This window comes from Mandrillus leucophaeus, unplaced genomic scaffold, assembly GCF_000951045.1.
Source record: "Mandrillus leucophaeus isolate KB7577 unplaced genomic scaffold, Mleu.le_1.0 Scaffold218, whole genome shotgun sequence".
Taxonomy (NCBI): domain Eukaryota; kingdom Metazoa; phylum Chordata; class Mammalia; order Primates; family Cercopithecidae; genus Mandrillus; species Mandrillus leucophaeus.
In genome coordinates this window covers 3348665-3371063 of record NW_012102232.1, presented here as the reverse complement: position 1 = coordinate 3371063, position 22399 = coordinate 3348665, and the positions used below count along the sequence as shown (strand labels likewise).

Genomic DNA, 22399 nt, shown 5'->3' with positions numbered 1-22399 from the left:
TCTTTACAAATTAGCTGTCCAATATTGGAGCCACTAACTGCCTGTGGCTGCTTAAATTTAAGCTAATTAAATTTAAATAAAATTAAAAATTCAGCTTCTCTATTGCATTGGCTATATCTCAAGTGCTCAACAGTCGCATGGGTTCGTGGCTCCCAAATTGGACATTGCAGATAGAGAACGTCTTCATCACCACAGGAAGTTCTGTTGGACAGAGCTGTTTTAGGGCAGAGGGACCAGCTCTGTTGTGTTGCTGTATCCCTAATACCTGCTTGGCACATGGTAACTATCAGGCGGATACACCAATGTCTTCCTGGCTTCAGTCCATATTTCCTGAAACCACATGAGTTACTAGGGCTGCCCAGACTCATATGCAAAATCTTCATGAATTGATGACATCGTTGGTCACTCTCTTCACTGGCTTCATGGAGGCCACTTAGGCATCACAGCAGAGGGTAGGGTGTGCTGGGGGAAGTCTTCCCAGTGATCCTACTCCCACCTGTCTTTATTCTGAGGCTTCTGTAATCTCTTGACTTATCCTTTCTGCTGGCTTATGATTTTGGCTGTGTATTACATGAGAAAAAAACTGTCTCTTGCAAACCAGCAACAAGAAATAGTAATTCAGAGAGCCTCTCATGACTTTAGGACTGTGCCAACTGTTCCGGAGTCTGTAGAAGTTCAATCTTGGCTTCACTGTCTAAAAGCAGCCACTCTCACTGGCCTCTGAAACACAGTGTTAGAATCCATAGCACCCATGGAAGAGCCGTTCCAGTGAGGGCTGTGTTCTGTGGGGAAGGGCTCTGTGACACAGGACTTCAGGTCTGGGCTCAGTGCCACCAGACGCCATGGGTTTGCCTCTTGAATTGTGTGAACACTAAGTCCTTTTCAACATAAAATTACCCCGGGCTTTGCTGTTCCCTTTCCTACTTGTTAATGAATATCAGCCTTGTCTTCCTGGCTGGATTGTATGTAAACCTTGAGGGCAGGGTCAGTACCTTTCTTAGCCCTCTCAGCACAGGGCTGATCCTATGATAGATATAGATTGATACTTTGTAAGAGAAATTTTTGGGGTGCTATTTTATCCTTTTTCTTGTCTATATGATAGGGAACAGGTGATGTCTTTTCCAGTTCTTCATATACTATAATTGGGTACCTTGGGTACCTCTTTATCCCCAATTATTTTTTCTGTTCTTGATTTCAGAATGTGTTGTGTTGTCTTTATCGCTACAGGAATAAACAAATTCATCTGGTAACATCTGTGATTTTCAAATGAGTAAAAGGAATTTTCAAGGCAGGGTGATGGGTTTCGGAAGCACAGTTCCATCACACAAGTCCAGGGGGTGCCTTCATGTGTCTTTTACACTATTATTGGCTCTTACCCTTCGGGCTTTACCTGTGGTACTCCCGAAGGCACAATAGCATGGGGTAGGTGACTCTTCAAGGTCTCTAGTCTCTGTGACTCTAGAACATTCTATTCACAAATTCCATATAAGATGCTGCCAGCTTCCCACTAAACCCCAGATCACTGTCACTAATTGAAGTAAATATCACATACGTCAAGATGACTAATATGTTGATGCAAGTTGAAGGGAAGGAGGAAAGATTACGGGCAACTCTTCTCACTCTGGGACTATTCTGAAGAGTGAGACAATCCTTCCCTATCCTTCCTCATTAAAGAGCAGTGGAGGTCAAATACCAGCTGGCTCACACCAATGCATCTCAGCCTTTGGTCTTATCCCCACCATCTGGGCTTGCTGTATTTCTCCTAACGCAATATGAAGAGTCTGATTTAATAGGCCAGGGGAAATTCACCCCCTGTAACAAAATATTTTTTATTGGTCAGCCCCTAACTCTTGAAATGAACTAGTAGCCTTTTTGTGTTTGTGTGTATATCAAATAATTTTTCCTCCAAACAATTCAAAATGGGCTCAAAACTGACATTGGAAATCAGGATCATTGTTACCCGTGGGGGATGTCATTGATCTGGAGAAGGAACAGGGAGTCTCTGAGCTGCTGGTAATGTTTTATCTCTGCATCTAGGTGTTCCTTTTATAAAAGATTTATGGGGATTTACAATTAGGATTTTGTACATCTCTCCATATGTTTATAATGCTTCAAAATAAAGTTTATTTTAAACAGTTTTTAGTGGACTTGGGAAGCATTCACAGATTTTTATTTTATTTATTTATTTATTTATTTTATTTTATTTTATTTTTTGAGACAGAGTTTCGTTCGCTCTTGTCTCCCAGGCTGGAGTACAATGACGCAGTCTCGGCTCACTGCAACCTCCACCTCCCAGGCTCAAGCAATTCTCCTGCCTCAGCCTCCCAGATAGCTGGGATTACAGGTGTGTGCCACCACACCTGGCTAATTTTTGTAGTTTTAGTAGAGATAGGGTTTCACCATGCTGTTTCACCATGTTGGCCAGGCTGGACTCGAACTCCTGACCTCAGGCGATCCACCCACATTGGCCTCCCAAAGCGCTGGGATTACAGGTGTGAGCCACCGTGCCCAGCCAGATATTTTTAACTTAATTAAAACAGGTAGGTGAGTTTATTTCCAGAAGAGAGTTAGCAGTATGCAGAGACTCCTGGATACGGGGTGGGAGAAGAGCAGATGACACGGGGGTGAAGGGGCATGTTTATCTTGGAGCTTTAGCCTGCCCAGGTTCTTCTGAATGCCCAGTGTAAGTCCGTACTAAATTGGATACTTTTTCCTCAATTCCATTTCCATTCTCTATTAAAGATGTAAGAGAAGTGAGCATATTGCAAAGAAGACCGGAATGGAAACTATTTTCTTTGGTTCAGGTGCAGACCTGGTAACCGAAGAAGGTGGTTCTCTTGGGCAATTTGCTTCAGGGAAAGTAGGAGCCAGCCCTTTCTTTGGAAAGCAAACCATGGGTGATTTTTTTCTAGCATGACCCTAGCTCCAGTTAGATGAGAGGAGACCAATAAACTGGGCTCACCTGGGTACTAGATGTACAAAGCTCTGCGTTTATATGTTGGGAGAGAGAAGAGGTACAGAGTTTAGCTGAGGAATTCCCCACCTCTCTCTCCCCACAGCTGCTTCATCCCCTCTCCTACCTGTTCCTTTCTCCATGACAAACACACAGGATCATGGGACCAGCAACCTACTTGCATGTCAGCAGATCTCCGGCTTCCCTTCTGGTGGATGAGTCAGCAGCTCTCACAGGTTTCCAGGTAGCTTCTGAGAAACACTGAAGTTGGATAGGTGATTTCCATGTGCACCCTGGCAAGACCGCCTTGTGGAGGAATGCAAATGGAGTAAGCCTTTAGGAAGATGCTGGTTTGGTTCTCAGGCGTTCTCATTCATGTTGCGTGTAAAATGGTTATTATGTCCTCAAGTGGAGTCCCATCTGTTTCTTCTGTGCCAGTCAGGTCCAAAATTTGAGACTGAAGAAATACCAATAACTCCTTCATCTTGGTGGTATCTTTTGTAGTTTTTCTCCTTCAAAGACATCAGTATTGGGCTGATAGCAGGTGCACTAAGGGCCGCGAGGTCCAATCATCCTTGAGGACTCCTGGACTTCTGCTTTGTTTCCATGGAATAAATGAGCTTTCTGACAACAGGTTCACATTCTCCTCTTGTGCCTGGTCTCTGACTCAGAAGAGAAATGGAACCAAATCTCAGCACTGCACAGAGTCTGTTTCCCACTATTTTATGGCAGTTATTTCACAACTGTCTTTGGGTCTTGTCTATTCTTCCTTCCTGTTCCAGAGATTTTCCTCAGAGACAGATACTGAAAAAAATGTCTTGTTTTCTAAGCAATGTCAGCATAAAAGCAAATTGTGTCAGATGTAACCGTTATTGGAGCTGGTAGTTAAAGTATTACCCCTCTGCATTTATAAAGCAGTTTGCATGGCACTTTTACAAGCTTCACCTCATTTGATTCCCCTAACAGCCCTATGAGGTAGTAGGCGTTGCCCCCTTTTACAGAAGACGACTTTGTGCCTCAAAAAGTTTGCATGACCCATTTGAGGTCACACAGCTGTTCTTATTACTCCCAGTAAAGTGCTCTATTTTTTTCTATGGTGCTTATTATTAAATAAATTCTAAGCTCAGCAATCAAAATAGGAAGCCGATTGTGAGGTTTGTGTTAAGATCTGGTTACATTACTGTCTACAGTGAAGCACACATTTTGGAAAGACTCCCAAGTCTAGAGCTGTCCGGTGGAGACCAGTGTTCCTCTTTGTTGGTGCCCCTCTTGCCTCCTGACTGTGGGGGCTCCTCAGCTTGTCGTCAGACTCATCTGCAGAGCAGGAAGCCTTGAGTTACTGAGGAATAGTGAAAGGAGCTTGAACCTTGAAAGCCTTGTGCAGTTTCCTTAAGCCCCCATGTTTCCAAGTTCAGTTTTGCAACCTTAACATTTACTGAACTGCTATATTGACTCTGGAGACCCTATTGCAATAAACTGACATAGAATCAGAGATCCAGAAAGAGCCTAATGGTAGGTGAGACTATGAGCCAGGCCCTCTTCTAAGACCTTTGCCTATATTAACTCATTTACTCTTCATAGCAACCCTTGATTTATCCTATTTTTCAGCTGAGAAATTAAAAACTCAGCCAGTCACTTGCTCCCTGTTGCATGGAGGAGTTATTTAGTTTGAACCCAGTTTAATTCCCTAGTCTGAGCCCCTGATCACTTTAATGTGATGCCCCAAGCAGTCCGTCTAGGTCAGTTCCTTTGTTACATAGACTTAGCGTTGAGATCCTGAGAGTTAAACCTGGATTCTTAGGGGATCATTGACAAAGCAGTTTTCTGAGCACCTCAAATGGGCACTAAACATTTTCCTAAAATGACAAGAGAGTTGTAGGTTAGAGCACTTCTAGACCTAACCTCTAAAAGGAGTTACTCATTGGCCAGTGTTCTGTAGCATGTCACTGATTTTCATATCTGTGAAATGAGAACGTCCCCCTTTCCCTAGAAACTGACAGAGAGCTTTCTGCCGTAGGCCCCTGAAACTCAGTCTCAGATCAAGGACTTTGTATTATGTTTCTTCGTTTTCTTGAGTGAAGAGTGCCATTAAACACTCAGTTGTGTGAATATGTGGCTGGGCTACACCCATGCAGGCAAATGTTCTAAAAGTTGTCAATGGAGTGTGGGACATAGGTCCCAACTCCATAATAGAACAACTGGGAAACACTGGATCTTCATTTGGGATCCATAGATACCCAGCAATGGGTTTTAGAGGAATCTGTGAACCTAAAGAATTGTAGGCTGCATTTCGGATTCATGTGTACATGTGTACTTTTTTCAATAAGGTCACAAAGGGATCTGTGACTCCCAAATATTTAGTAACGATGACTATAAAGGTATTTCACTAAATTATTTGCATGTAACTCTTCTATGAGATCAAACAGCAGACTCTGAAAGTACTGGTCTTAGGAGTTTTAGAGATACTCATAAGCTGTAGAATTTTTCACTTTGCTTTTTGTATGTATACAGAATTGGTTAAAATAAACTTTCTTGTTGAATGTATTTACAGACTGGATTTTTCCAACTACCACATGGAGACTTTTTCATTGAACCCGTGAAGAAGCACCCACTGGTTGAGGGAGGGTACCACCCGCACATCGTTTACAGGAGGCAGAAAGTTCCAGAAACCAAGGAGCCAACCTGTGGATTAAACGGTATTGTGACTCACATGTCCTCCTGGGTGGAGGAATCTGTTTTGTTCTTTTGGTTGTTTTATTAAAATATGACCTATTCTTATTCAAGTCTCTTATCTCCTCTGTATTCTTTTTTAAAAATATCTTCATGACATTCAAATCTCTTCTGTATTCTGTTGCCAGAAAGTGTACATTCTTGTTAGTTGTATAAACCCTTTCACTTGTCAATACTCGAGTCTCTGCATATTCTTAATGAGAAGGAAATGAAAGCATCTTTGCCACATTAATTGATGATACTTATAAGACATTTATAATGAATTAAAAAAAAAAACTCTTCTGAATAGTGTAGAGGAAAATGGTTAAAATAAAGATGTAATGATTTTCAGTATTAGCAGTGTTATAATACATTAGTATGGAATATTACCAGACAGCTTGTCACGTCTGCATATGGAAGGCAGATTTAAATGTTTGATGATGCTGATAATAATGTGTGAAGAAAAACTGAAGAAATTATCAGCACATTGTCAGATGATGAATTCAGTAAAGCCTCTTTCGGCTACACAGTGTCGTGTCTGCAGTTTGCTGAGCTGCGTTCCCTGTCCTTAAGCCCCAAGAATGATCTGAATTGGTCCTCTTGGCCTTGTCCCAAATAATTTCAGGTAGTTTTCAGAAGTAAACTGATGCAAGTCACTTCCTTGCAACTCCCACATTCTTCTTAGTGTGTAGGAGATAATAAACTATGCATTTGTTTATCATGATTGGGAATCGGGACAGTTTCTTAAATATTATATAATATCTCCTTTCTTCAGAGAAGAAAACGATGCCAGAGGGGCCGTTAACAAAAGGAATCCCTAACATTATTTATGTGTCTTGAAGATTTGGAAACTATAGACCTCAAAGGGAAAACAGATGATGAGGGAGTGAGGAAAGGTAGATTCTGAAAAGGGCAGGAGGGACTCAGAACTGGAGCTTTGCAAATAGGAGAATGAAAGGACAAGGGGACAAGCGACTTCCCTACAGACTTCACCCAGACCCTATGCCAGATAGCAACTTCCCTGGGAGTTTCTTCTATCATCTTAGCACAGCATGTAAGCAATAAGAAACTTTTGAGTCTAAAATGTTTTCTGTACACAAAAACAGACAACTGCTTTAAATTGTTAACTTCAGTAAGTTACTGCAGCTTTTTTCTAAATTAGATAACTTACTGGCTAAATCCTCTAAAAAGTACCAAGAAAAGGGATGAAATATATCATGTGGCTGATTTGAGTGATGAAGGTATCAATACAGATAAGTTAGTCTCAATGTGAATATCTAGCGTCCTCTTGTTTGTCGTTGATCCATCACCTGGATAATTGCCCAGTTCTATTACACTCTGGGTGATGGGGAACACTTTGTGATCTGGTACCTTTTAAATCCCTAGAATGTCAATACGGTGGAGAAAGTTACTAGCATAGTGAGTGAACTTGGCTGGACACTCGCTCCTGTAGGCATCCTTGCTCTGTGAAATGAGTGAGGCTATTCCTCATCTACCCACCTTGAACACCTCTCTCTTGTAAGTCCCCTATTGAGGCAGAGTTAATTACAAATGAATTGAGAATAGCAAATATTTAGTCATGAAAACAGAAGGGATGGATTGGAAAAGAGTGGGGTTTACAAATATCAAGGCCCCCTATTAAGGCATGGGCAACTCCACAATTACGTTTGTCATCCCATTTCATGTTGTGCTTCTAGGCCAGTCTCAAGACTTTCCACTTCTAAAGAACCTTCTCTGATTAATGCCATACAATCTTTGCCTTGCTAATTTCTCCACCAGATGGGATTTCTCCACCAGATAGAATTTCCACCAGCTGTAATTTCTCCACCTTTGTATCTTGAGGTACTAAGCAAGTATGAGAGAGTATCTGGTAGAGAAATTCACAAAAAAGACATTCTTTTACATCTGCTTAGTACCCCAGAGTGTCAGAATTGAAGAGCTCTACTAAAAGAACCTTTGAGGGTGCCTTATGTAGCTTCCTTCCTTCTTTCACCAAAGAGATAGTTGTGTCTCAGAGAAGGGAAAGAATTGTCAAAAGCATCAGAGTAATTGGTGTCAGAATATAGCCAAGCTCATGAGTCACAGTTCTATTCTACCTGAAACTTTATACGGTCTCCGGTTTACTTTTTAAGTCTTCCTTGAATATAAACCTTGTTTCGTCAATAATTCTCACAAGTCCTATTAGAATAGGTATTCCCTCCCCAGTCAGGGTGTAACAGAGGGTTCAGTGCAAAGTAGGAATTCAGTAAGTCATCAAAAAGGAACTGACAAAGGGTATTTCATAGCCAAGAAGATGAAGCTAGAGTGTATTAGTGTCTAATATATATGTCACTCATGGAAAGAAAAAAGAAACATGCCTTTTCCAAATATTAAGGAAGTATCAACTGTGTGTGATCATTTCTCTTCCTCCGACAATACGTGTAATGCATAGCTACTGTTTAAACAGTAGGTAGAGATTCAAGAATTGTTAATGTGCTTGTGACTATTCTTAAACCACACATGACGTTTAAAATGTTTAAATCTTGATATAATGAAATGTTCTTGGCCTTGCTAAACCAGGTCATTGCAGTGTTCTTATACTATATTGCCCTGCAGAGAGGACAGAATTAACTGACAGTAGTGGTATCATTAACCAACATTAAAGTACATTTCATGCAGGTCAGTTGATGTTGCCAGACTGAATCACTGTGATTATACGAAGAAAAGATCACCTTTACCATATATAAAGCATTTTGCTTTTGTAACGTTCAAAGAGGAACACTCTAGATATTGAAGAAAGATGTAATTTAAAAGTACCCCAGTGCTTCAAGAGAGAAAAAACATCAATTCATTTCTCCTAAAATCAGTCCTTTCACTCATTTTTATTTCCCACATAGAAAGGTGCCCAAGTGTCACAATATGTCCCTTATCAATGTGACTTAATTTCTATTTTTCAGGCCTTTAATGTGATGCTATTTTGTTTTTGATTTACTCAATTTTAGCTACATTTTCTTAAGTTGTTTTGCTAGTTTTGTTTGCTTTTCTAAGCCTTACGTTTGATAAGCCCTGCTGAAATTCTTGTTTCCTCTAAGATCGACTTTCTAGAATCTACGGTAAACAGTGGGAAAATATAGCTTGCCTGAATTAAATCCAGGGGAAATTTCAAAACCTCGTTTTATCAGCGGAGACAAGCTCCTTTCTCTAAGGCTTTTTGGTGAGAACATGATCACACTGGGATTTGAGTGGTGTTAGATGGAAGTCTCTGTGGGAACTTTTGTTCCAGAAATCTGGGGAAGAAGAATGAACACTGGTCAGATCAATCAGATGAGAACAGATACTGGGTCATCTATGGCAGAAAAGGGTCCTGGCAGGTAAGGTTGGAGTCTGGGATTTCATGCATTAGGACTCTAGGCTAGAAAAACAGGGTCTGGCTCCTGGCATACATGCTTGTGTTCAAAATATATTCATTCATTCAACAAATATCCATGAGGTATCTTCTTTGCACCAGGTTTTTCCTAGGGTGTTTGGGTAGAATTGTAAATAGAATATAGCTCTTTGTCTGAAGCACTGACAGCTTGGGTACAGGACATGAGTAAGTAGAGATCTAGCCCTGGCTTTATCTTTATAATATATAGTAAGACCAACAAGAGATTTGGAATCTTAAGGACAGTTTTGTAACTTTTTGCTACACAATATTGGGTTGCTAGGACATGTAGCTATAATTCATTCATCTTCTCTTCTGTAGAATTTCCATCTCATGGTTCTTTCACACTCGATCCAGTCTCCTTTGAGTAGATCTGAACTGCTTGCAGGCTTGGGCTATTATACATTATGTTGAAAAGAACCTTCTTGTCCATATTTCCTAGTACACAGGTTCATAGATATTCCAGTACTGGGTTCATTCCACCCAGTGGTGGAATGAAATTAGTAACCAATGAGATAAATATGTCTATGACTTTAACAGATAATGCAAAATTGTTCAAGAGCAGTGAACGAGAGTTTCCATTTTCCCATATTCTATCTAGTACTTGGCATTCTCACTTTTACATGTAGTTAGTCTGGTGAATATGAAGTGGTATCTCAATATGTTTAATGTTAAAATCACACATATCCTGTTGTGAATTTGGGCCCTAATCTACGGGCCCTAAATCTAAGGCTTGTGGCTATAGATTCTTAATTAACAGTTGTCTCCCCTGGACCTAGAGTCAAGGCCCACTTTGTTTGCTTAGTTTACTTACTTTGCTTGTTTTCTGGTTTCCTTTTTCACTTAGTCCCTAGACTGACTTTTCACCCTATGAGTTCTAATGTCTTTTTTCCCCAGAGCAAAAATAGGGAGCAACAGATATCCCAGATGAGCTACCAGTGCCATGTGCCAGTCAAGGTTCAATCAGATAAGAACAACCAGTAGGAAATATATATTAAGAAATTCGTTGTAAGAAATTGGCTCATGCAATAGTGGGGGCTGACTCGGCAAGTCCCAAATTCATGGGCAGGCCAGCCAAAAGGTCAGGCTAGAACTCTCGGGCACAGGCTGAAACCGCTGTGCCCAAAAAAGACAACATTCCTTCTTCTGGAAAATCTCGGCTCTGCTCTAGACCCAGTTCTGCTTTTTGACTGATTAAATCAGGCATGCTACATTATGAGGAGTCATTTTCCTTGCTAACAGCCAACTGATTATAGGCTTTAATCACATCTACAAAATGCCTTCCTAGCAACACCCAGATTAGTGTTTGATTGAATAACGTGAATAACGGGGACTGCAGCCTAACCACGTTGACACGTAAAGATCATCATGCTGCATCTTTTACTTTTTCATCTGAATTGTTTTGCTTAATTTTTTTTTCTACTTTTGGCCTCTGAGGATTTCTTCTTTCTTTCATGTTTTACTATTGTTAGGGGCTTAGTACTGGAGCATGTTTAAGAATATCTGGTCTCTTGCAAGAAATCAAAGCCTCAAGTGAACTTCTTATCTAAGACATTCGGAAATTGTGAGTTGCTTTTGAAAATTACATGCTCAAATATAAATAAATGTCAATGGTACAATACCATTAACACTAGCTCCTTGGAATTTATTAGCTTGTGAGAGCACCAATCTGATAAATCAGAACAAAGTTATAAACTTGGGGGATGTTTATAATTTTGTTCTGATTTCATGGAAATCCAGTGAGTTGAAGATTCTAAGTGACCACCATACTCCACATTGAGTTTGACATTTACTCAGCAGATGGTACTATTTGTTTTCCTTGGCTAACACAAACATTTCTTGACACAACCTGCCTGAGTCTTGTCTTGAATTTCTTGATTACTTGATTGCCTTGTGAATAGAGGTGGTTCCACAGTAGTTTGTGCTTTGCTTTGCTATGAGGTAGTGAACATTTTAATTGTTGCTCTATATTTGTTTTTTATTGTTTCTTCTATTTTTGGAGGGGTGGCATGTGCATATATATTATTGTTATCTGCTATAAGGACTGGTGGAAGGATTGATAAAGCGCTTCAAGTTTTTACTAATGAGAGGGATGAAAAGACTGTTGGTGAAAATTTGGGGAAATGCTTAATGCATGAATGTATAGGGAGATAAAATAATAACCTTATTAGTTTTGTTTGCTTGATAAAATTCGAGACCAAGACTTTAGTTACTCAGAGTGCCAGAGGCCTCAGCATAGTTTCTCTGTAGCTCTGAGATACTCAGTTTGTTTGTTTTTTTAAGCCTTTTTTCATTAACCAGCGTTCATGCAGATAATCTTCTTCTTTGCATTTCCTCAGCACTGGATATTCTTTTCGTATGTTCCTTCATCCCTTCAGGTGCCTGGGTTTCCATGCCTCGATAAGGAAACGGCTCTCCTGGAAACACAACATCTGCTTGTCTTATCTCCTCCAGGATGCCCTGTGCTGAGCCGGTGCTGTCACAGTGGCGGAGGCTGCACTGAAGTGCGGAACTGAACTCAGAACAGCCAAGAGCGCCGTGGGAGGCATTCTGGGGTGGGAGGGGGCCTTTGGATCAATATGAGCAAAGGATCAGTTTCACCTGACAGATGGTTCTTTTGTAGGACAGAATATCCTAATGCTAAAGAAATGTTACTTGATGTGTTCATTATCTAAGCTCTCTGGCATTTCCCACAACTCTGTAGGGCAATGAATAAGTAGCTTCGAGCTTGGCCCTTCATCATTCCTGTGCTGCCATCTGCCTTGGGTGGAGGCAGGAGGAGGCTTGTTCTGTTCTGACCCACCTTCTGGCTTCATCCCGCAAAGGCCTGAGAGGGCCTCTGAGCTTTCTACCCCTTACCCGTAGAGTCATCAGAAGTTCTGATGAAAAAGTGAGATTCACTCTAAAGAAAACCAACAAGGAGCCGGGTACAGCAGCTCATGCCTGCAACGCCAGTGCTATGGGAGGCCTATGTGGGAGGATTGACTGACCCCAGGAGTTCAAGACCAGCCTGGGCTACATAGCAAGACATCATCTTTACCAAAAAAAAAAATTTTTTTTAATTGGCCAGAAGAGGTGGTACACACCTGTAGTCCCAGCTGCCCAGAAGGCTGAGGCAGAAGGATTGCTTGAGCCAGGAGATTGAGGCTGCAGTGAGCTATAATCATGCTGCCGCACTCCAGCCTGGGTGACAGTGAAACCCTGTCTTTCATTTTTTTAAAAAATGAAACAAAACCCAAAACAAATTACCAAATTTCTAGCTTCAAAGCTCTGTGTAGCAAGTAAACCCCTGGTGAGGTTGGCCTTCTTTAATCCATGTCCTCAATCAACTCACATTATTACCAAGTCTTGTCATTTCTGCCTCCCTAAATAGTTTTCTAAATTGTCTGGCTTTCCCCAGTGTCATTACTATGCCCCAGCATCTGTCACCTCTCACTTGGATGATTGCAGCAGCTTCCTCACTAGTATACTTGCCCTTGATGTCTCCCATTAGAAGTCAGAGAAATATTTCCAAAACACAAATCCGATCATATCTTTCCCATGACTAAAGCCTGTCAGTGAACCCATTACCCTCAGGATAAAGACCCAGCTCTTTTAGTACCTTTTGGGAGCGCATTCTCTTGTCACTCCAAATATAGCCTGGTGCCATCCTGACCTCATTTGTATTATCTAAAGAAGCTTTGCTTTTCATCACCGCTACCCCTTGCCCTTAGATTTCTTCTCCCTGAAACTTATTCTCTGCAAATGCTTTTCTGAGTGACTTCTACTTATTCTGTAGGATCCGCGCATGGCATCCATTAGAACACTACCTATTTCATAGCCTACCACAGGCTCTATCATATGAGTATCTGCCTGTGTCTTTCCCTAGACAAGAAGCTCAGTGGGGACAGGAGTCATGTCTGCTTATGCCCAGGGGTGTTCCCAAGATCTGTCAGAGTTCCTGGACACAGCAGGAACTTAAATATGTGCAACTAAAGTATTGAACTTACTGTCTGTGATGCATTTTATAGCTTATTAGATACTTCTATTTTACCTATATGGAGCCAGTTTAAACCCTGAGGATAGCCCCCCTTTCCTGGAGGAATTTAGTGTGTGCTCTGAATGGCCTGCAAACCAGCAGTGGCTGCAACTTACCTCACTCCTAAAGAGGAATGTGCACCAGAGACAAAGATGTGGCAAAGGTTGTGGCTTGTGGCCTGACGGTGTAGTTAAAAATAAAAGGACTCCTTAAAATCTTTATTTTGGAGAAAAGCAGATTGTGTATATATTTATGTATGGATAGAAGGAAAGAAGGGTGGGTGGATGGATGGATGGATGGTTGGATGGATGAATAGATGGATGGGTAGACGCAGATAGGAAAAGAAAGAAAGTTATTTCATTTACTTAATGAGCTCCCACACTCACACTGTGCCAGACACCAGGTACTTAGGATACAAGGGTGAACAAAATGTTGAAGCAGGCAGGAATGTAGAGATGGAGACCTAAGAGAGCTCTTGGGTAGAGAGGAGCAGGTGTGTTCTCTAGGCAGATACAAAAGAGGCAGGAGCCTTAGAGGATGATACCAAAGATAAGGCCCTGAGGCCCAGCCAGTTGGCCACAGCAATCTTAGCAAACTGGGTGCTTGTCCCTGAGCCTAGAGCATGCATACTTTTTAGTTTCCTGTAGGCAGTGGGAGGACAAATTCTCATCCAGTCCACTAAGTAGATTTCTGGCATTCTTCCAGTCTCATTTCGAATAGTGCCGCCTTCCCCAACCCTAGACTGCCTCCGAGGCCTGCTAGCCCCCACCGTTTCTTGAGCTCAATCTGCATTCTGATGTGGCCCCTTGTTATCATCTACCTCATCTCCCACCGCTCTCCTTTTCCTTGTCTGCCCTCCTCAGTGTTCCCTGAAGTGGGCTCACTGCAAGGCCTTTGCCCTGGCTGTTCTCTCTGCCTGGAACACTCCTCTCCCAAATTTCTTTATGGCTCACCCTTTCATGCTAATCAGCTCAAAATACCCAGAGAAGCCTTCCCTGACCACTGTTTGAGATGGCTTCCCTCCATCACTTTGCAAGCCCTTTATCCTACTTTATTTTTTCACAGCACTTGTCATCACCCGACGTTATTTTAGCTGCTTATTTGCTTATTGGTTTATTATCTGTCTTCCATGAACCAGAAATATGCTCCATCCAGGCAAATACTTTCTCCCTTTTGTTCTCTGCAGTATCCTTCAGTTGCCTAAGATAGAGTTGGCCATAGTCGTGAGCATCTGGTAAATGCTGAATGAATGAATGAATGAATGAATGAATGAGTAAATACATGAGTGAATTATAGCTTCATTAGTGATTATTCTATTGAACTTGGATCTTATTTCCACCAGTAGACACATTCTTGTATTTTAAGTATCAAGCCTAGTATCTGATGCATACTAATTATTTAACAAATGTCTGTTAATTAATTGCGTGAGCAAATGATGTGTGTTTGCAGTGTGGCACTGCGGGTGTGCGTAGATATCAGTCTTACCTGGGGCAAGGGTCTCAGCATTCCAAAAGCACTGGGAACCACTGAGGCAAGGCAAATGTGTTCTTTGGCAGCAATTAATGTTAACTATGAATGTGTCCCACAGCTTGATTAATGCCAATGTTTGGGAAAACAAGTATTCCCACCCCCACAGTGTCCCGTTTCTGTGCAGCAGCTGGAAGTCTCATACATCACCACATTGTTTTTTTTAAATATGGTGCTATCCTTTAATGGGGAAGGAAGTTTACTTGTTAGATTTGACATCAGATGTTTGAGGAAATTATCAATGTACTTTATGCTCTAATCCTTCCCTTCAAAGGCAGATTAATGAATCCCCTAGGGCACTTTTTGGGCCAGTAAGCCAAAAATGAGAAAGTTCAAGACCTTTAATTACATTGCTTTGTGTGTCACTGATTGACCTCCTTTTTTTCAAGAAATTTTAATTTGTCAGGTACTAAGGGACACAGCTCTGAACCTGTCAGATTAGGCCCTGCCCTCAGAGACTTACAGTCTAGTGGAAAAATAACTTAAACAAAAATCACAAAATCATATGCATGAACATTGTGACAAATGCTATAAGAGTATCTAGCAGAGGAGTTGATGTAATTAGGAGGGTTAGAAATGTTCCCTCAAAATAAGCCACAAAAGTGGTTTTGGTGTAATCCCAGCACTTTGGGAGGCTGAGGCGGGCAGATCATGAGGTCAAGAGATTGAGACCATCCTGGCCAACATGGTGAAACACCCCGTCTCTACTAAAAATACAAAAATTAGCTGGGCGTGGTGGCACATGCCTGTAATATCAGCTACTTGGGAGGTTGAGGCTGGAGAAACACTTGAACCTGGGAGGCGGAGATTACTGTGAGCCGAGATGGTGCCACTGCACTCCAGCCTGGTGACAGAGTGAGACTCTGTCTCCAAAAAAAAAGTGGGTTTGGATTCTTAGGGAGCCATTTTCCAAGATTGCTTCTACTGGTATTCAGCACTTGAGAAGTGGTGTCTGTTAGGAGCTAAATGGTGTCTTCCCCAAAATTCATATGTTGAAATCTTAACCCCCAGGACCTCAGAATGTGACTGTATTTGGAGATAGGGTCTTAAAGACTTAATTAAATTAAAATAAGGTCATTATAGTGGGCTTTGACTTTTCCCTCATAAGAAGAAGAAATTTGGACACAAGCATGTCCAGAGGAAAGACCCCATGAGGACACAGAGAGAAAGCCTCATCTGCAAGCCAAGGAGAGAGGCCTCAGGAGAAACCCAACCTTCAGATACCTCATCTAGGCCTTCCAGCCTTCAGAACTGTGGGAAAATCTGTTCCTGTGGTTTAGGCCGCCAGTCTGCGGCACTCTGTCATGGCAGCCCTAGCAGATGAACACAGCATCCACTGGCCATCCTGCCGGCACAGAGCTCCTTTACTTCTGCCAACCCAGGAGCGCTTAGCTACGCTGTGTGTGCAGCAGGAAACTACACATACACCCGTCAGTGAAGTTTTGTCAGGGCTGGCTGCATGGGACGGTGGCTAGAGGGGCCACACAAGGCCTTACACTAGAAAGAGTTCCATGCTTGGGGTGTAGTGCTTTGAGGTAGCGTCTTGAAATTTTTAGTGTTTTTAAATATTTGAATGTCCGCTTTGTAGGTGAAGTCTGAGGAGACAGTGGAGCATGGGCTGCAGCCTGGGACATGGCTTCACTCACGGCCCACCTCCTGCCTTCTGGAATTGGGTTCTCTGTCACTTTCTCCCTGGCCCCTTGGTTCCCTAGCCCCACCTGGCCTCTCCCTTTCTGCTCCAATCCCACTACCACTGGGACCCCCTGTCTTGGGCAGTGACCAGGTCACATGGAAGCAGGGAGGCCTATGCTTCATTATCCCTCTCTGCCCCTGGAAGGAGCCTGGGTGCAAACATGGGGAGGGTCAGGATTGGGTGTGTGCCCCACAGTGCCTTGGAGTGGGACATGGCAATCATCCTTCCCATCCCAAGATGGCATTTGGCAGATGACTCAGGGGACCTCTCACCCCCACAGCCCCATCATCCAGGTACCACACACATCCCTGTGCAGAGCTTTCAATCCCTTGGGAGCCGCCCATCTGTGGTGGACTGGAGTGGTGGGCCCCTCGGCGAGGGGAAGACTGACCTCCCTGCCCCAGGCCAGAGCCCTACATTTTTATTTTGCACTGTGTTCTACAAGTTATGTAGCTGTGCCCGGGATTAGGGTTGCTTTACTTGCAAAAAATTGAGGTGAATCTGACACACATTAATGATATACCTGAGATTGCTGTATTGTTTGCCATAGATGAAAAGCAATGATTATTTATTATTCTTTTTAGTCTTGCTTATTTACAGTCAAATGAGTTTTACATATTTCTCTCTTCTTCACGTTAGAGTTGAGAGATAAATGAACTGGAAACTGGGAGAATTATGTTCTGGTACCACCTCTGTCATTCTCTGACTTGGGCAAGTTACATAAATCCCACCCTTATTTTTCCTCATCAGTTACATGAAGGGGTTGGAATTCTCTTAACTTTTGTAAGTTATGAGTCTTTCTGGTTCGCTTCTGCAATATCTAGAAACAAAGCAATCTTGGCATTCTTTATTCACACTAATGTGGTTTAAAGCCCATCAAGTGGGCTTGTACACACTGGCATCTCACATCTAAAAGGGAAGATCTTGACCCATCTTTCTGGTAACCCTGACATCTGTCTGTCAGGTGCTTTCTCCTACCAGACCTTCTGCCTTCCTTCCACCCTTGCCCCATCCCTAACAGCCGTAAACTTAGGAGCACAGGCCCACTGCTCCCGGCACTCTGCCTCTGACCCAGAAGGGACAGCCAGGACCAAAAGAGGCGGCAGAACTTCAGGGTTATGGGTGAGTGGATGTGTCTAGCTCATCATCACACATCAGAACATTGAAGGGAGGAAGTGGCAGTCCTAGAAACTGAATCTGGATGCAAGATCCCTAATATCTGTCAGGGAGAGAGGTGAGAATATGACAGATTTGAGTGCCTACTTATCCAGGGTATGGCTCCTTATCCTGGCATCAGATATGTAAGACCACACACGTACGCACACATGCATGCACATGCACATATACACGATTTCTTCTGCAATGTGGTATTTGGTTAAAAAGACTCCACATGCATTTGAGTAGTGTCAAATACAACAGGGCTGTTATTCTAAGTTCAGGACCTGGCGTTTCAGCTAAACTCAGCCCAGTGGGGGTGTGTGTGTAGTGTGTGTGTGTGTGTGTGTGTATGGAGAAGGTGTATGTGTTTGCCTATATGTGTGTGTGTGAAAGAGTGTGTGTTGATGTGTGGGGTGTACGTGTGTGTTTAAACATTCGTCATGCCACACACTGTCAGCTCCAGGAGGTAAAGATGGCTTGCTCAACTGTGATGACTCAGGGATTTATGGAAGTTCTATCTGTTCTCTTTAAAGGCAACATGTTGAAAGCCTGAGGTATTCTCTCAGTCAACAGAGGAGCTCTTTGTTTAACCTAACTAGCAAGGGAGTCCCAACACCTCCGAACAAAAGGCTTTCCCTTGCTGGAGAAGTTGTGCTAAGAATAGAGCGAATGTCAGCCCCACCAGCAGCTGACCAGCACACTGGCCACATGTCTTAGAGAATTACTGCTGCTAAATTGACACCAGAAAGGGCAGAAGGCTCATGAAACGTCTTCTCCCCACTCCATCCTCTCAAAGACATTGCACGGGGAACCAGCCTTTGTGCCAGCTCCTCCAGAACACTGGCCTTGGCTCTTCAGCTCCTTTCCAATAGGATCAGCAGTGCTGATGGCTTGAGGACTGGCTCCGTCCTTCCTGAGCCAGGGCAGTGCCATGATGCGGAAACTGACCAACTTAGTAGGTTTCCCATGGCACTGATGTTGATGTGCAGAAGACAGGCATTACAAATGCAGGTCTGGTGGAAACATCAATTTTTGATACAATATCTGCAACTGGGAACCATTCCTAACCAAAGGACAGGGCAGGTGACCCGTGACATGAGAGGTGAAAGCTGAAAGCCTTTTCTAATTAGCTCTTTGTGGGACTTTAGAACTCTTTTGGTCTCACTTCCCCTGGAATATACAGGAGGCATCAAAGACACTTAATTTACATACCTTCATCTCTTGAGAACAGTTCCAGCCTAAAGCAGCTATTAGCATTGGAAAAGTTCACCTGATTGGCGAGATTCTGTACTTTATGCTTGAGTAACCAAAAAAAAAAAGTCAAAGGGCAGTGCCAACAGCCACAGAGCAGTAGTTTATCCACTCCTGCTCCTGGTTCGGAGAATGGCACTTATCAGGGACTGGTGAGAGGGCAGCGTTATGGCCTTCTAAGATGGGGAGGCCATTATCAAAGCCCCCAGGTAGCCCCATCCCACACACTTTCTACTAGCGCCCATATTGGGATGAATCTTCTGGCATCTTTCTTAAAACTTCAAGAGACCTCTTTAAGATTCTGTAGTTGGGTGAGCCTGTCTGTGCTCACGGTAGCCTGCGGTTAAGGTGAGGGCTTAACAGTGGTACCAGGAAGTTTGGATTCCGACGAGCTGGCTGTCCTTGGGCAAGTGACTACTTTCCTACTGCTATTACTTCTTGTTTCTATTTTCTCCTCTGTAAACTGTGGGTAATGAAAATGTTGCACAAAGGTAGGGTGGGTGAGTGACAGCTGCAGGCTCACAGTTCCTGAAAACTGCAATTCCAAATTCTAGAGCCCCCTGAAAACCAAAAGTCTTTCAGTGAATGTTTAGCAAACTCCCTTGGTGGCAAAACTGACTTGAATTAATATGTGGCAATTTATGATATTTTGTAAATCTCAGCTAGTGAGACTAGTTGCACATTTTGCTGCAGAAATATCCACGTGTTTGATTTCAGGGCACTACCCTGAAAATACCCAGGTATTTGGAAGCATAGAATATAGGAATTAAATGACTTTTTTAAAAATTTGTGGTAAAATACATATAACACAAAATTTACTATCTTGACCACTTTTAAGGGTGCCGTTCAATACTGATTGTATATTCACATTGTTGTGCAACCAATCTCCAGAATTCTTTTTACTTGTTAACCTGAAACTCTGTACCTATCAAACAACTCCCCATTTCCCCCTTTCCCCAGCCCCTGGCAACCACTATTTGACTTTCCAAATTTCTTTTATAATTGCAAAAATTCCAAATTCCAAAACACATCTGGCCTGACAAGCATTTCAGATAAAGGACTAGGAACCTTAATTAGGGAAGGGAATGGCTAACATTTGATAGAGTCGCCGCCTGTCGAGATGATCCTGGAAGAGGGAGTTCTCCCAATCTTACAGGGGCCTGTCGACCACAGCACACTGCTTCCCAACATCGGTGCCCTTTTGTCAAAGATGGCAGAGTACCAAGAACAAGGGCCACTGGATTCTTACCAGAGCAAACAGGATGCAGGTACTTGCACGGGATGTTGGATACCTTCACCTTCTTTTCTGTTATTCCCTTGATCTCGGTTTTTCTCAGTAAGCAGAAGAGCACATGTGGGCAGCTGGTTCTGGCATCTACTTTTTATTTCCATTCCAGGGACCATGATGTAGGATGCTTTTACAGTGAAAAGACATGAAAACCTTTATGCAGACTGAACTCGTGGGGAAGATGCTGACAGTCTGTTTAGAACTTGCTGGAAGCCATTGAAGGCCAGATTTATCCGTTTTGCAGAACTCTCTAGGAATCTTCGGGAAAGCAGTAAGGCTAACCCTGCTGTTCCCCAGCAGATCGCAGTACAGAGACCGGTTCTGAATCATGTTCCCTATAACTGGAATAAGACAGGGAATTCCTGATGAGTTTCATAATGTGTGTGAGTGAAAGGACAACACAGACTTGTTATTGAAAAACCCGACAGTGGTCAGGCATCATTATTGGAATGTCTTCTCCACACTGCACATTCCGTAAACATCCTGGGGAAATGTTGAGGTTACTTTCTGCGTGAGGCTTGTGCTTTCTTTTCCTGTTTGTAAATACCAAGAATGAAACGGGATGCCTTCAGAATTGGAAGCCCATGAACACAAAAATTCTGCAGAATGCAAAACCCTCTGAAGGACCACTCCTGATAAATATAAAATAACCTTAGTATCAGAACTTCCACTTTTGGGTTATGGAAAATATGCCAACAATTTTATGTTTTAAAAACAAACTACAGGCTGGGCGTGGTGGCTCATGCCTGTAATCCCAGCATTTTAGGAGGCCGAGGTGGGTGGATCAACTGAGGTCAGGAGTTCGAGACCAGCCTGGCCAACATGGTGAAACCCCGTCTCTACTAAAAATACAAAAATTAGCCAGGCATGGTGGTACACACATGTGTTCCCAGCTACTTGGGAGGCTGAGGCAGGAGAATCACTTGAACCCAGGAGGTGGAGGTTGCTGTGAGCCGAGATTGCACTGTTGCACCCCAGCCTGGGTGACAAGAGTGAGACTCTGTGTCAAAAAAACAAACAAAAAAAACAAAAAAAAAAAAAAAAAAAGAAACTACAGTAGTTTGGATGCCTTTATTATCATCATTACCATTTTAAAAGCTCTAAGAATCCTTTATTCTCAAAGAAAACAACACTAAATGTTGTTTAGTGTTTAACACTTTTAATGTTATCTGGCCCCGGAAAAAATCAAACACATGATCAGCTTCCAACATCATCAATCAACATGGAACATTTCAGTTTCATAGTGACCAGGATGCTCCTGGGCACCAGAGGTTTGGAGCCAGCGACAGAAGAGGTTTCCTTTCCTTAGTGGCAGTTCTACCACTGTCCCGAGTATTTCATGGTCCGTGCTGGACATTCATTGACCTTTCCAGCAGCTTGAAGCTAAGGTGTACTTCCCTGATTAGGCCATTAGGTAGCTGGGACCTCAGGAAAAACAAGAAAACAGTTGTGGTGTCAGGGGGCAGTTGGGATCAAGACCAGAAGTTGGTCTAGAGTCTAGATGAGGGGCCAGTTATCTACAGCCCATAAACCAAATTCAGCATGCCACCCGTTATTTACGGCCTGATAGCTGGAATGGATTTTACATTTTTAAATGATTACATTTTAGATGGTTGTATAAGTACTCATGTAATATCCTCAATTTTACTTTTCATCCTGCAAATCATACAAGATAGCAAAAACATTTACTATCTGGCCCTTTAATAATAACAAAAACTTGCTGATCCCTGGTCTAGACCATCGGTTCTCAAAGTGTGGTCCCTGGACCAGCAGCATCAGCATCACCCTGGAACTTATAAGAAATGCAAATCTACAGGACCCACCCTAACTTTACTGAATTGAAAACCCTAGAGTGGGGCACAGTATCTGCATTTTAACTTTTGAGAGCCATTTCTTTATTCCTTCAAAAAAGAAGACCTGGGCAAATTACTTAACCTCTCTGTGCTGGGTTTTCTTCATCAGTAAGGGTTGGGAGAATTTAACACCTGAAACATGTAAAACATATTAAGGTAAATGCCCAATGTAAGTTATTGTTATCAAATGTATTAGTGTTAAAAAGAGCATTTTATTAGGCCTCAGGTTAGTTAAATATCAAAAGGCTGGGCGCGGTGGCTCACGCCTGTAATCCCAGCACTTTGGGAAGCCGAGGCAGGTGGATCATGAGATCAGGAGTTCGAGACCACCCTGGCTAACACAGTGAAACCCCATCAGTACTAAAAATACAAAAAAAACATAAGCCGGGCGTTGTGGAGGGATCCTGTTCCCAGCTACTCAGGAGGCTGAGGCAAGAGAATGGCGTGAACCCAAGAGGCGGAACTTGCAGTGAGCCGAGATCACACTACTGCACTCCAGCCTGGGTGACAGAGCAAGAGTCCGTCTCAAAAAAAAAAAAAAAAAAA

The 22399-nt window shown here is 42.6% G+C and overlaps 1 protein-coding gene across 1 annotated transcript in view; it reads left to right on the top strand.

Annotated features, from left to right (window-relative positions):
* The first annotated feature begins 3113 nt into the window (after positions 1-3113).
* Positions 3114-22399, top strand: part of LOC105540271 (A disintegrin and metalloproteinase with thrombospondin motifs 12) — a 234964-nt gene continuing 215678 nt past the window's right edge. The window contains exons 1-2 of the mRNA XM_011980815.1: positions 3114-3197; positions 5505-5649. Of these exons, the coding sequence (XP_011836205.1) occupies positions 3114-3197; positions 5505-5649 (229 nt within the window). The remainder of the gene's footprint in view (positions 3198-5504; positions 5650-22399) is intronic.